Source organism: Arachis duranensis, chromosome 5 (genome assembly GCF_000817695.3).
Source record: "Arachis duranensis cultivar V14167 chromosome 5, aradu.V14167.gnm2.J7QH, whole genome shotgun sequence".
Lineage (NCBI taxonomy): Eukaryota > Viridiplantae > Streptophyta > Magnoliopsida > Fabales > Fabaceae > Arachis > Arachis duranensis.
Genome location: NC_029776.3, coordinates 12,482,162 through 12,498,197, shown reverse-complemented (window position 1 = coordinate 12,498,197; position 16,036 = coordinate 12,482,162). Strand labels below are relative to the sequence as shown.

Below are 16,036 nucleotides of genomic sequence, written 5' to 3'. Positions count from 1 at the left end.
TGACCATCTATTTATATATAATAATATACGAGAGGCATCTTCTATTCTTGTAACTTGTAATGTAAGCCACAGCACTCTCTGATACCATCCATACATAATACCACTACAACGACCACAGCAGACACTAATTATTTCATTCAGATGTATTTTGCCCTTCTGCAACTAAACACCGCCCATATTACAAAACAACCATATTTTATTTTGCACCTATTTCCCTTATTTGTATTTATGTTTAACTAACTAACTGGTTTACAAAATTTAATTGAGATACAGATGTTTAACACCTTAAAATAACTATCTAGTTAACTAACAAGAATTTGTATATTAGAATGAAAATTACAACTTAGGTTTGATAGATTAGATGTTCAAAATATATTTTTAATTTTGATAATAACATGAATTTTCAATATCTAAATTATTGCAGAATTTTGCAGCGTCCACAATTCCACATCACAATTTAAACCGCTACAATTAGGATCAGACTAATGGTAATGCATTTGAATTGCGTTTATTGTTGCAAGTCTTATTGTAAGTGATACTGTATAAACTTAAAAAAAGGCGCAGCCCCTAGGCACACATCATTACCCAATAATAATTAGGATAATAATGATAAATAGCCAAAAGACTACCTTTCGTTTAACTTTTCTCAGTCCCAAGTAAGTTAGAGGGACATAAAACTTTATTGTCATACATACTTAAGTCAAATAATCACACTGGTATTGGCTTTTGCTACTCGCTAGGGCCGCTGATTATGGAAAAAAATATATCATGAACATTCATGGGGTCCGCACTTCAGCAAATAGAATTGGTTGAAACAATTCAAATCATCATTAATTAACAAATACACTCATCTTGTTATGAATAGCACCGAGCCATTTGAAGAAATTCAAAATTGTCAAGCACCACTACCCTTCCCTCTCTATTTCATATACAAATCAATTTACATACCCAAAGCTAGACAAAAACTACAAGCAACTAACCATATAAACAGTTAAACACCACGTTGACTTGATTAAATTAAGGCCATTCATTTGATGGACCAACCACATAAAAGAGCTCACTTTAGCTAGTTTCAAATTTCAGCTTGAACATTGAAGAAAGCTTTCCTGCTTGATTAGAGCACTATATCCAAATTATTGTTATGTATACTTTCACCCCGCTTGGGTTTATTCTGCAGAATTCTTCAGTAACTTATCCTCATACGCCTCATTTCAGCTTGGAAAGTGGGGCTAGAAACTAGTGTTCTATGTGCAAGAGTTTTGATATCTTCTCTTGAACAATCTCGCGAAATGCGAACTAGCTCCCATAATGCACCTCCATTAATCATGTCTCTTGCATTTGCCTCTGGAATGCACATCAAACAAAGGGTCTAAGCGACATGACCTATTGCAATTTTAGCTTTCAGTTTAGAGTGTACTCTACTTACCATGTTGTGCTAAGTGGCATAATGCAAGTTCAATATGGCGCCTAATTGACGAGGCTTCGTTGTTAGCATTTTGCACGATCCATGCAAGGGCACCATCCTCAATGAGGAAAGATCTCGCACTCTTTGTCCCTGTACATTGTGGAAAAACTGTTAACACAATAATAGGCATTATTGATCAAGTGACTATCTTCAAGGCAAAAGTGTCATTTTCATGAACGTGTCTGTGTTCATCACAATCAAAATATATGCCTGGGTTAGCCAGCTGTAAGTTTACCTAGACTAGATGCTCTTGACTCGCACTTTGCAAAGTTTGCTATTCCACGAGCAACCTGTGCATGTACGTCAGGATGTCTACACCTGACCATTCCCAGCAGTGCCTTGATACCACCTTCGCCCCTTAGTTTCGATTGCAACTTATCTAAAATGCAGACACAAAACTTGTCAGTGGCAGCAGGTGATTGTTTCAAGGGAATCAAATTGGAACCAATGAAGTATGATTGATTGTATGCTACTGTATCTTGAACAAGCAGATGGCTGCAAGAATAAGATTAGCAGTTTACCATTGCCACAAAGATTAGCAATGGCTCCAGCAACCATTCGAAGGGTTTGAGGATCTTCAGCACTGGCTGCTGTCATCGACAATAAACTAATGCCCCCTTGGGACATAATGAGTTCTTGGTTGGTTTCTGTTAAGAAGCAGAACAAGATTGCAATGTGGAAAGAAAATCTCAGTAGTAGAAGTTGAATTTTTAATATTACTAGTTGGAAAGTAGAGGAAGGACAAGATTACCATTCATTGCCAAATTCGCAATAGCACCTGCAGCAACTCTATGTATGGTTTCATCTTGAGAACTCTGAAGCAGCCTAAGCAAGGATGTGAGCCCACCTGCTTCCACAATCTTCCCCTGATTTGCTTCTGTAACATAAAGGTTGATAGCTGTTAAGATTGATACTTCTTTTAAGGTAACAGGTTCAAACACTAGAAATATGTGAGGATAAACTGTGTACAGTTGCCTCATAGTCCTTTTCTTTTTCTCCTTTTGCTACAAATTAAATTTCTAGTTTCTAGAAGTGAGTATAAACTATAAAGTATACAAATACCTTCAGCAGCTAGATTTGCTACAACTTTCACAGCATGAATTCGCACATCAGCATCTTCTGCTTCAAGCAATGACAAAATCTTCTGCAATCCCACTGAAAGAATATTTATTTTATAAATAACTTAAACCTCACATATTAATATATCAAATATGTATTAAGTTGCCATTAACCGCAATACATAATAATTACGACCTTGCTCAAAGAGCTTGGCTATTGAGGGCTTCTCTCCATTTCCTGAAGCCTGCTGCTGATGCTTAACTTGGGACGTGAGAGAATCAACACTGCTCACATCCTTTTCCAATCCATCCCTTTCAAACTGATGTCTTGTCTACAAAATAAATGCCAATGAGACAACATAAATGATTCCAGCACATGGCCATGCATGAAAAATCTTTTCCTTCTCTTAAGAAAAGTGAAGATAAAATAATGCATGTTTCTTTATGAATACAAAATAACAACTATCTTGAACTTTTGTTACCAAAAAACTGCTTTAGGAATGAGGTCAAACATTTCACTCTGAATTACTGGATATGACAATGAACTGGAAATTGAGTATTTACTTAATTTAAAAGATTCTGTAACCAAAAAGAAATATTCAAAAAGCTTTACAAAAGGACAAGCAGGAGAGGTAACAAATTATACTGAAGAAAGGGTCATCCAAGATAATAGTCAAATAACTCACATCTGTGCATTTGGGGTTAGATATATAGCTTACCTGATCGGATTCAAGACTTAACTGCAACAACTGACTTTGTAATATTGCTATTTCTCTTTCAAGTTTCTCTTTTTGGTGTACCTCCTCTTCTAACATCTTATGAACTTTCAAGATCTCTGACTTTCTGGATGCCTATAACAATAAAGATATGCAGGTGAAACTGATAGAAATAATACGACAAAAGGGCATGCAAGGGGAAAAAAATGTATTGGGGGCACAATGTACCTCTGACATTTTAAGTTCAGATACTTGAATTTTCAGATGATTTACTTCCCTTTCAGCAGCTTTCCTCAGAAGAGTCTCTTTCTGAAGCATTTTTTTCAGATCAGCCAGCTCCTCAGAATACACCTTGGGAGTGTAGGATAAGTCAAGTGAGCGTAACCAATCAAGTTCATTTTGGATCTAACTCCGATATCACTAAATTGGCATATTTTATTATTGAATCTTGAGCTGCTGTATTGTTTGCAAATTTCAAAACTAGCAATTTTAATCTGGCTCCACCAGAACATTCCAATTTCCAGTCATTAAATTTGTGAGGAAATAACCCAAACATAAAAGAAAAACTTGAAGTCATAAGCTTGCTGGAAATGTTCTGGAATTTTAACTAGCTGGCAATAAAAATATCATTTTTAAGTCCTCTGAGGATGTGACCTACTCTACTATGCAGAATAATTTCACCCATTGTAATAACTAAAGGCATATAGTATGATAAACTACCTCTGCTCTTGATTTAATATGAGAGTCCTCATTCTTTCGTTGATTCATTGCCAGCTGGTCTTCAAGCTTCCTAATTGAGTCCATATAGTCTTTCTCATATTTTGATTTTTCCTTCTGAGAAAGAAAAACGTATATCAGTACAGATCACGGCAATTACCAACATCAAATCAGTATTTTGCAAATTGAACTTCAAGAAGTTACCATAGCCATGTATGCAACAACATATTTTAAAGAGTAGCCACATACTATGGATGCATTGCCTGATTCATTGAATGTGTCAAGTTTTATTTCTTGGATGAAAGGACTAACAAACATTTTCACATAAACTGCAACAAAATGACACAGTTAAATAGAATTTATATATTTAACCAACCTCCAATAGATCAATGTAGTTCCTTTCAGCCTCGGATAACCGATGTTGTGCTTCTGTGGCCATCCTCTCAATCTCATCCTCAAATGCCTTCTGTTGCCTTTCGTGTTCCATAATAAGTTTGTCTAATTCTACATCTAGCCTTCTAGCTAAGCTTTTGTAATCAAATTCTTCCTTCAACTTCACCATGTTTTCCACCTTCATAGCCTACAAGAGGAACACATATTCAGCAATCAGCACTTTAAATGGTGATTAGAAGGCACTCAATCACATCTTATTCTATGGAATGACGAACATAGAAAATTTCAGCTGCTTCAATCATCAGCCAATGGCATGGCAATCTAAAAAATAGAGGAAGAGAAAGTAATGCAAGCTATAGACAAGCACACCCTCTGTCCAAACATTATAGTACTAGCAGTCTCTCCCCTATGCTTTGGAGATGGTCCAATGGTAATGACCAGCGAAGTTCTTGCCGTACCTGTAAAACATTTTAGATGTCAGGACACATGGGCCATGGCAAAAACTAAAGATGCTTGACAATATTGCTAATCTATAATGAACAGATTTATCTAAAATGTAAAATCTTCCAACCCAAGATTTCCTTTTAATCACAATGACTCAGAGACTTCAAATACATTTAGCTAAAATCTACTCCTTTATCTACTAAGCAAATACAAGCTTCAGAATGTATTCTCTATGAACAGATTCAAAATCTACTCCTTTATTTGTTAAGCAAAATTTTTCATACATGGAGAATTTTGTCACTGACACAAGTTTCCAATACTTCATGTTAGACAAGCTAAGCTAAAAGAAAGCTTATATTCACTTTCATATTACCTCCAAATGAATCACGTAACAATCTTGTAAGCTTTGAGTCACGAAATGGCACATGTGCACTATTCTCTGCAAGTGCATTAATACACTTCCCCAATGCACTCAACGACAGATTGATAGACTTTGCTTCCTCTAGTGTATGCCCTTCACTTCCTATTGAGTAGTTCATAGAAACATCATCAGTCAGCAGCTTGGATATTATAATAAGTAAAACAACAGAGTAATATATCCATGGCAACGTTATATGAAAATTTAATCATCCTTAAAGTTCATAAAGTTAACATTCAACTTTGAATTTGGCAGGAACCCTATTTGTTTTTCAAGCATTTGCACTGCAACCCTGATATCCTTTTATCATCTTCATAACAATGATGAAATGACAAAACTAGAAAATAGCAGAGTCGGAAATTATACGTTATTATCATGAGTATGGAGACAGAACTATTAGCCAACCAATTAGAAAAAGTTTGTATATCCTCAAAGCAAATAAGGAGAAAACTATGGGAGAGAAACGAAGTCTCCTGAAAGCAAACCTGCTACAAACAGACGAGGATGGAGAGAAAACAGTGTCCACGTTATTATATGTACTAACCTGACTTATCAATTCGTTCCGAACCAGCCAGATCAACGACAACCAACTTGCCCTTCCTGACAACAGGTGGCTTTAATGATTTGACCGAGTGCGGATGATTGCCATTTTCACTTGAATGACCTGCGTCTCTTCCCTTGATGGATCTCCTAACATGCACCTAGTGAATCAGAGGTATATTCAGTCCTCCAGTAATAACAGAAATGGAAACATTGAAAAATACAGAAAGACACAAGGAATGAAGAACATGACACCATAAATAAGATACATGAATTCATTTACCATCAGAATAGCATGACTTCGAGAAGATTCAGTATTTAATTTAGTATTTGCAGCAAAGCGATGAACCTCTCCTAATCTTAATAGTTCTACAAAACTCTGTTGGTCCCTAATCTCAACAAGGCTAGCTCCAGGTAGTGAAACATCACCAGTTCTGGGATCTTCTACAATGGTTATGTTATCATTAGCAGGATCAAGCAGATCTTGTATACTTTCCATGTAAAGCTGAATATTGACAGTAAGAGACATGTTATTACATTGAGCATGAAATCATTTGCTAGAAAATTAACAAATGCTTTAAGAAATTTGAATAAATAGACGTGCTAACTTTATACACTGAAGTGGGGCCAAATTAGATAGATGTACTAAATCTATTTACCTGCAAATAAGAGACTGAAACTGAATCAGTTTCCAAAGAAACATCTGCTAAAATATCCTCCATAGAGCGGACCATTATTCCACGTGCAGCTGTGTCTTCCTCCCCTAGTCGTCCAAGAGTGTATGTTTTACCAGTACCAGTCTGTCCATAAGCCATGATTGTCCCATTGTAGCCATCTAGTACACTCTGCAGATGTCAAAGTAAGACATGTAATAAAAGGAAAGCAAGAGCATGGATACAATAAGTAACGTAAATGCCACAATCAGTTAGTCTCTTCCACATCTCCCTGTGATGAGATACATGACCAAAAGGAATTTAAAACTCTTCAGGGTTGACTTGACATATGAGAAAACTATAATTATGAATGCTTCAATGTAGGGAGATTCTAAGGGAGAAATCATAGTTAACCCACATCTCTTCACTTAAATTTCTAACATAGATCCTGAAACCAGTTGTTGATGCATCTTGACATGTCATCTGGAAACAAGTGAGACAATAACAAAGTTTGAAAGACAAGCAACAAGGTCATGAAAACCCACCTCCACAACAGGCCTGGCCACAACTTCATATACACGTTTTTGTGATGCGAATTCAGTGAGCACCTCATCAAATGCATAAGTATCAGCATCCCAATTGTTCTTCCGAAGTTTTAACCTTTTGAGCTGCAATATAGCTAGACAAGTATAACTAATTGTACAACAACCGTATAGAAATACGGGCAGAGGCAATTCGTTAATTTCCAAAGAAACAGTTTTGAGCAAGTTAACAAATTGGTTTAGTATACCTCAGGCTGTAATTCAACACAATCAGCAAAATCAGCATCTGCCACAGATTCCTCTGCATTTCGCGGCCGCAACCTAACAGCCACTCTAACTCTTCCAGGAACTTCACCCAACCATGTAGGACCAAAGCAAAAAGTGAGTGTGATCGTAAAATGGCGGAATTAAAGGCGTAATTGACGATAATTAGCCACACGCACACACACACACACACACGGAGAGAAGAGACTAACCAGAAGGATGGTGGTCCTTGGAGGTGGTGCTGTTGCGGCGTTGGGTGGTGGAAGAAGGACCCAAAGATTTTGACTTGACATGGTTCTTAGAACTAGAATTGGAACTGGAATTGAGTGAGAGAGGCTTATGAGTATGAGTATCGAGCTTGGAAGAGGATTTGTGAGAGTGAGTGGCGCCATTTCTGTAACTGTAAGTGCCGCCACCGCCACTACCACTACCACCACCAGAGGAGGTGGCCATTGCTGAGTTGAAAGTTGGAACTGAAATTGAAACTGAAAATGAGAGAGTGTAAGTAGGAGAATGATGGTCCAACTAGAAGTCTAGAACTACTGAACTAGTCGTGGAAATCGTGGGGTCCAGATCTCTCTTCCAGTTCTTCAACTCTTTTGAGTACCCAAAATGCCCTTGTGTAATTCAAATTAGCGATCCTTAAGCATGGGCAGAATGGGAAAGTAACAGGTGGTCACCTCATAGTCTCGCGTAGGCCGGCGGCATTCAATTTCAACTCCCCTTCCCAACCGCCCCAATCCAATGCTGCCTGCATTTTTATTTTAATATTAAAATTTAAAAAATTAATTTAAAAATATAATATATTTTTATTTAATTGGTGGTTATTTATATTATTCAATAAAATCATTGTCTCCTAGCATTCCCCTTTTATTATTACCATCTAACTTGATTATACGAATTCTGTTGCATTTTCATTCTGTGTCTTTAAGTCTTTATATCATGCAATTTATGGATTTCATTTCTTTTTTATTGCCGTATGAGTTTTGTCCAATTGTCTCACTATCTAGCTAACACCAAAGGTGGACCATTTCAAGTTACTAATGTCACAAATATACTTCCAAAATTGCAGAATATACAAGATTCCTAAAATTAATCATAGTAATTCTACATGAGCTTTCGAATATTGCGGAGGCTTCTTAAAGTTACCATAACATATGGTTATTCACCGTTTAGTTAATATTAATCATCTAAGTTACACAGTACAGTTAGTAGTCAATACCATCTAGTTGGCAAGCGAACATTACTAATCATTTCGAATATGTTTTTTAAAAAATCAAGAATTAACCTGGAAATTCTAAAATTATTGCGCTTTTCAAAAAACTAACGTTTGGAGTTTTTATTTTTTATTTTTTATTTTTTTGGGAGTGCAGACTTAACAATTTTCACTAAAAAAAGTAGCAAGTAGTGAATAAAGATATGGATGGATCCTTTTAAATTGAATAAATCTTGGAGGGAAGGAAGATTAGCCTTCCATTGATTGGACATTGTGTTAGTAACAACTTAATTATTATGTGATTCAATTCCCATGGTTGGAAACTGTGTCGGTTGTGACTGTGAGAGCTTGCAAATACTAATACTTTAATTAAGTACGACTTTCTATTCTTTTCAAAGGCAAGTTTACTGAAATATCAATTGAAATATATAGATTTCTTAAGGAATCTTAATTATTAGTACTACCAATTAAGATTTGCTAATGAATCTTAATTGTTACTTAGTAGTTAGTAGTTAGTAATTAACAACTTCTTCAATACGCTACTATAGTACAGTATATAGTAACGTACTTACGTACGGATCTATAATGAGGAGTTAATGGCCAAAAACTTACAAATAAGATACGTATACTACTGCATGGAACAAGCAGGTCTCCTGAAAGTGATTAATTTGCCTCACCAACATAGAAGGAATATAAATGAATACGAATGAAAAGGTGGAGGTGGTGATAATTAAGCATTTTTGGAACTTGTCGGAGGTTGCATCTTGTTCTTCCCTATCAACTCTTAATTTAAATTTATTGGCAAAAAAAATCAAGTGTGATTTAACAGAAGAGCAACAAATAATAACATCCATCTAGGTCCCTCTTAAACGAATGAGGTTACTCTAAATAATTAACTCCATTTCTAGAAAGTTTAACAAAACGAACCAAACCAATAATTAATTAATTAGAAATATATTGCTTCAAATGGAGGACACATAATTATTAATTAGGTGGATGATGGGTGACAAGTGCAAATCTTAGACCATAATTAAAGGATCTCTCCAAATGTTGTATATTGTCTCATTAAGACGCTCATCTAGTTAGTGTCATCTTATTACTACTTACTAATTACTTTCAGAGAAATAATAATAATCTGGTATTGGATATTTGAAATGCTACCTAATTACACATGAACAATTCAAAATTCTGATCCTATATTAAAACTGAATGAATAAAACAAACTTAATACCAAAAAATTAGTTGTTGTTGTGAAATTTCGATGCGATAGAAACAAGAGACAAAATTAAAGAAAATATTTTGTGTATTATTCAGTTTGAGGTTCAAGGTACAATATATAAGGGGTATTTATAGATGCTAGATGAATCAAAGTAATAAAGGCATAGAATCCTATAATTAATATACAGATATGTTATACAATATAAACGATACTAATTGATTCTAATGATTCTCTAACATCCCCCCTCAAACTCAAGTGGGAGCTAAGGATACCAGCTTGAGTTTGGATAACAAAGTCCAGAAACGAATCGGGTGATGAGCTTTCGTGAAGATATCAGCAGTCTGATCCAATGTTCCAACAGTAATGAGACGAACAGTATCAATAAGGATACGTTGCCGAACAAAGTGACAATCAATCTCAATGTGTTTGGTGCGTTCATAAAATACATCATTATGGGCAATCTGAATGGCACTGCGGTTCTCACAAAAAAACATCAGTAGGAGACGACTGAGGAGCACCCAGATCTTTGAGAAGCCAACGAACCGAGATAACTTCAGCAGTGGTGTTAGCGAGGGCACGGTACTCAGCTTCTGTGCTTGAGCGAGCAGTGAACGTTTGCTTCTTAGCACGCCAAGAAATGAGAGCGTCGCCAAGAAACAAACAGTAATCAGTAGTGGAACGACGATCAGTTGGATCACCAGCCCAATCAGCATCGGAGTATGCCTGAAGAGTCAAAGAGGAATGGGCAGAAAAATAAAGGCCATGAAACAGAGTGCCTTTGACATAGCAAAGAATGCAAATAACTGCTGCATAGTGAGTAGTACGAGAAGCTGACAAGAACTCGCTAAGGACATGAACTGGATAGATAATGTCTGGTCGGGTGACAGTCAAGTAGACGAGACCTCCAACTAACTGTCGATAGAGAGTTGGATTATCCAAAATAGTGCCATCCATAGAGGTAAATTGAACATTAGGCTCAAGAGGAGTATACTCAATGCGACTATCTGTAATCCCAGCGCGAGTAAGAAGATCTGAAGCATATTAGCCTGAGAGAGATAGATGCCATCATCTGTGGAAATGACCTCGAGACCAAGAAAATAGCTGAAAGAACCAAGATCTTTCATCTCAAAGGTACGGTGAAGTGAGGCCTTGAGATCAGAGATACCATCAACATCATCTCCAGTGATGATCATGTCATCAACATACAGAAGTAGAAGAACAACTCTACGTTCGCTTTTACGAATGAAAAGGGCATTCTCATGAGGACTAGAAGTAAAACCAAGACTGCATATGGTAGTGCTAAACTTGTCAAACCATTCACGAGGAGCTTGCTTAAGTTCATAAAGTGCCTTACGAAGGAGACAAACTTTGCTAGAAGGACAAGGATAACCCGGAGGGGGTTTCATATAGACCGTCTTTTTCAAATCTCCATTAAGAAATGCATTTTTCACGTTCATCTGACTGAGAGACCATTTTTTGACTGCAGCAATAGCAAGAAGAGCTCGAACAGATGTGAGCCGAGCAACAGGAGCAAAAGTCTCTTCGCAGTCAATACCATATTCTTGCGTACAATCCTGAGCAACCAATCGTGCCTTATAACGGCCAATAGAACCATCATAGCGAGTCTTGATCTTGTATACCCATCTGCTTCCCACAACTTCCTGATTAGAAAGAGGATCAACAAATCCCAAGTGTGTGCTTTTTCAAGTGCCTGTATTTCTTCCTGCATTGCTTGTTGTCAATGTGAATTTATGGAGGCTTCTCTAAATGACTGAGGTTCATGTTGATGAAGGATAGTAGAAAAAAAATGATAATCAAGAAGATGAGGAGGTGGATTTCTTACCCTAGAAGAACGAGCGGGAGGAGGAGACATGACGGTAGGAGCAGGATCATCGTCCGGTCTGGAATCATCGGGAGATGGAGAAGGCGGAAGAACAGGAGGCTGTGAAGGGTCACTCGAGATAGAACCTGTAGAATCATCACTACGAAAAAGATCAACATTGGGATCAGTAAACAAAGGTGACTGAGCAGGAGGAATGGACTCAAAGGATGAGAACCGAGAAAACATGTGATGCTCCCAGAAGACAATATGACGAGATATACGAATACGTTTTGAGAGAGGATCCCAACAACGATAACCCTTGTGTTCAGTGCTATAACCAAGGAAACAACACATACACGCCCGATGTTCAAGTTTACTATGTTCATGAGGCTGAAGAAGAACAAAACATACACAACCGAAAACTCGAAGAGAACTATAATCTGGGGAGGTATGATAAAGACGCTTAAAGGGAGTAACATTACCAAGAACAGAAGAAGGGAGTCTATTGATAACATGGACAGCAGTAAGAACAGCTTCACCCCAAGTACGCTCAAGACACAAAGAAGAAAGAAGCATTGCACGGACGGAGTCAAGAATGTGACGGTGTTTACGTTCAGCTCTACTATTTTGTTGAGACGTACCAGGACAAGAAAACTCAAACAAAGTACCCTGTTCTGCAAGAAAGGTTAAGAGTTTGGAATCACGGTATTCCATAGCATTGTCACGTCGGAAAACCTTAATGACCTTAGAAAACTGGGTTTTAATCATAGTAGCAAAGTTGATATAGATCTGAGGTAACTCATGGCAATTAGTCATCAAATAAACCCAAGTAAAACGAGAATAATCATCAATGAAAATGACAAAGTATCGAGCTCCATCCATTGAGGCAGTGGGAGCAGGTCCCCAAACATCAGAGTGAATGAGATCAAAAGGAGAGCAAGCAAGAGATGAATTATTGTGAAAAGATAAAGCATGTTGTTTGGCAGTTTGGCAAGAAATGCAATCAAAAGATTCATTTGGAACCTGACCTAAAATACCCTGAGACACAAGAGGACGCAGTTTTCCTAAGGAGGTGTGGGCAAGACATTGATGCCATAAGTGAAGGGTAGAAGGAGAAGAGGCAGCACTGAGATTTGGTACAGGAGGAATATAAAGATTCTCGAGTTCAAACAACCTTCGACCTTACATCCAGTCCCGATGATTTTTCTCATTCGAGGATCCTGTACACGACAACCAGAAACAGAAAAAGTGACATCAAAACCCAAATCAACAAGTTGACCAACAGAAATAAGATTAAAGTTCAACTTTGGAATATAATAAGTATCAGGAAGATGAAGAGTGGACTGGGATATAGAGTCCTTGTGTGTTGCGTGCAAGAGGGAGCCATTTGCAGTATTGACAGAAGGTCCATTTGTAGTGGTGGACAGGGACGAGAAAATATTACGCAACTGAGACATGTGATTAAAGCAACCCGAGTCAAAATACCATTTAGAATTACATGGAGGGGTCGAAAAAGAAGCAGGGGTATTACCAGAAACGGAGAGAAGACGCTGCAGAAGAGACGCAATATCAAATAGAGAGACAGAAGACGGGTTGATTGGATCAGAACGTGGTGGGCGAGTAGGACAGACAGTAATTAAATGTCCCGAGAGCTTGCAGTAACGGCATAACAGCTGTGAACAATGGTAGCTAATATGACCTTTCTGGTGGCATGTGAGACATTCAACAGAAGGACAGTCAGAGAAGAGGTGCCTAGAACAGTTACAGTTTCGACAGAATTTACCCTTTCTATTTGTGGCGGCAAAAACATCTAGCGTTTCCATGATAGTAGTCACAAAGATCAAAGAGAGGAGAGAAAAACGGCAATTTCGGAGCAGAAAATGAGAAATCGGAGTGCAGAATCGAAAAGAACTCACTAAAAAACTTTAGAGAGGGTCCCACTGTCTGCCACGTCAGCGACACGTCAGCAAAAAGAAGGACACGTGGCGGCGTCTGACTGGACAGAAGAAGCACGCTGGCGCTGAGCTGTACGCGGGAAGAGATGCGGGTCGGAGTCTCGGGTCGGGCCGGGTTGAACGCGAGTTGGAGATGCTGGGCTAATGGCTGACATGTGGAGGCACGCGGAGCGTGCGATCTGCTCGAAGATCCAACGGCTGCTGAAGGTTCTGGGCTGAGAAGGATTGGTGCGGCCAGCAATGTTCCGGTGGCGCGTGGAGGCGCGTGCGGAGGATTCTGGCAACGTGGCTGGGCTCTTTGAACTCGTGATGATGTGAAGAAGACAATGATGTGATCTGTGACAGATGAAAAGGTTGGAGAGGTGAGCAAAGTGAGGACGAAGGAGGCTGCCTGGAGAAGGAAAAGAAACCAAAACTTGTGAGCGAGAAAGTGATTGAGGCGGTGACCAGCCTTCTGGTGGCGCGTGCGGGAGCGTCTGGCGGCGAGCGTGGCGGCATTGGAAAGCTTGCAACGAGGAGAAGGCAAGGGAGGCGGCGTTGACGAATCAAAGCGTCGGGAGGAAGTCGAAAACTGAGGGCAAAGTACTGCCAGTGAAACAAGATAAAGGAACTAGAAACCAAGTGTTTTTGAAAAAAAAAAACAACCTAAGCTCTTGATACCATGATAGAAACAATAGACAAAACTAAAGAAAGTGTTTTGTGTATTATTTAGTCTGAGGTTCAAGGTACAATATACAAGGAGTATTTATAGGTGCTAGATGAATCAAAGTAATAAAGGCATAGAATCCTATAATTAATATACAGATATGTTATACAAATATAAACGATACTAATTGATTCTAATGATTCTCTAACATGATGGATCGATAGAAATAGAGTTAGAAAATTATAAGAGAGAGTGTGAAAATTTTATTATTATTTTTTAATGTGTCATTCAATATAAAGGAAATTATTTTTAATATGGAAATAGAAATGGTGTTTTAGTTGAATTTTGACATTTGAATTGTATTACAATATTATGAAAATTATTCAACACGCTCCTCACGTGTTTTAACATGCCTGCCAATATGTTGTTACGTGTTCAACACGCCCCCGCTTATTAGTTACGATGTTGCCACGTGTTCAGCACGCCCTCTACGTGTTGCAACACGTCCCCACACACCTGTAATTACACCAAATAATTCCATTTCCAAAGACACCAATATTTTTTTCATATAAAACAAAATCAGCCTCAATATAACATAATATATTCACATTAATATTGATACACAATGTTCTTTTTAAAAGAATCAAAAGACTACTTGAAATAAGTAATTATGTGTATTTTATGTTATGCGTTATTCTTAGTTTGCCTAAACCTTTTCTTTAGGATTTATTTATAGATGAAGAATTTGAATTAAATAATAATATGACATTATTTATCTAATTCACTTACTAATTAGTAAAAACACATTATAAATATTCACGTCTCATTAATTGATAATGTTCCATATTTCATTATGTATGATAATGCTCCATTATATGACATTCACAATAATAATCATTTTATAACACTCTCCATTCGATGTAATTAGAGATATGTCTCGTTAAAAATCTTATAAAAAAAATCTTGTGGAATAAAAACCTGATTAAAGAAAAAAGTATAATATACTTTGTAACGAGAACTGTATCGTTAAAAAATCTCTTAAAAATAATCCAATGAAATAAAAACCTAATTAGGAAAAAGAGTACATCATTTTTCCTCTTGGTAACATCATATAAGATCTCAAAAGCGATACAATCTGATTTTGTGTACCAAATTTTTAAAGGAGGATGCCGGAAGTGATTTGATAAATAAGTCTGTCAAATTATTACTTGAACAAATTTGTTGAATGTAAATTGTTCTTTAATTTTGAAGATCATGTTTGAAAAAGAACTTGGTAAAAATATACTTCGTTCGGTCACTTTTAATGAATCCACTTGAGTTGAGCAATACACTCTGCATTATCTTCATATAATATTGTAGGGCTCTATGATGCACGGACACTGACACGGACACAGGACACGACACGACACGGGATACGCCGACACGCAAATTTTAAAATCTTACATGACACGGGGACACGCATACATATGAAATATAAAGTTCTTTTTAGATAAATCGTAATGATATTTTGCTATTTTATTGATATTAAAATCTAAATTAAGAATAAGACTAAACACGCTGATACATGATGGTATTTAGGTGTGTTCAGGCATGTCCGAAAAAGAATCTTTTATTTTTTATTAAGACACGGTTGAACACAGTAGACACGCGTGTCAAATGAGTTTCGGTGAGTGTCGTGTCTGAAATGTGTCCGACACGCAAACACGACAACTCAGCGGAGTGTCCATGCTTCATAGGTAGGGCTATATTTTTATCAGACAACCCATATGATGATTGAATATATCAAATCAAACTCCTAAGCTAAAAGCATTCACAATTTGCCTTATGTATTTCAAGTATTTCAACATGATTGAAAAAAGTTGCAGCTATAATTTTACTTCATAGATCTCCATGAAATAATTATATCACAAAGGTAAACAAATATCCTATTTGATATCTACCTTTACGGGAATTAGATAAATAACTAGT

At 37.2% G+C, this 16,036-nt stretch overlaps 1 protein-coding gene across 1 annotated transcript; it reads right to left on the bottom strand.

Annotated features, from left to right (window-relative positions):
• Positions 1 to 791: 791 nt before the first annotated feature.
• Positions 792 to 7,771, bottom strand: LOC107488187 (kinesin-like protein KIN-UA). The gene is made up of 19 exons (XM_016108885.3): positions 7,423 to 7,771; positions 7,195 to 7,295; positions 6,950 to 7,072; positions 6,411 to 6,596; positions 6,035 to 6,256; positions 5,756 to 5,912; positions 5,167 to 5,316; positions 4,719 to 4,807; positions 4,333 to 4,536; positions 3,960 to 4,073; positions 3,468 to 3,590; positions 3,243 to 3,374; positions 2,720 to 2,855; positions 2,528 to 2,620; positions 2,217 to 2,342; positions 1,987 to 2,112; positions 1,701 to 1,844; positions 1,427 to 1,555; positions 792 to 1,344 (listed from the first exon to the last, which is right to left on the bottom strand). The coding sequence occupies exons 1-19, from the start codon at positions 7,661 to 7,663 to the stop codon at positions 1,184 to 1,186; spliced, it is 2,757 nt and encodes a 918-aa protein (XP_015964371.1). The 5' UTR covers positions 7,664 to 7,771; the 3' UTR covers positions 792 to 1,183.
• Between the last annotated feature and the right edge of the window lie 8,265 nt (positions 7,772 to 16,036).

Bases quoted from the DNA above. Each gene is read 5' to 3' on its own strand.
- LOC107488187 (XM_016108885.3), bottom strand. From the start codon at position 7,663: ATGGCCACCTCCTCTGGTGGTGGTAGTGGTAGTGGCGGTGGCGGCACT. The intron at 6,257-6,410 runs GTAAATAGATTT...GTCAATATTCAG, and splicing joins TTTCAGTCTCTTATTTGCAG to CTTTACATGGAAAGTATACA. The intron at 4,074-4,332 runs GTTGGTTAAATA...TTTCTTTCTCAG, and splicing joins ACTACATTGATCTATTGGAG to AAGGAAAAATCAAAATATGA.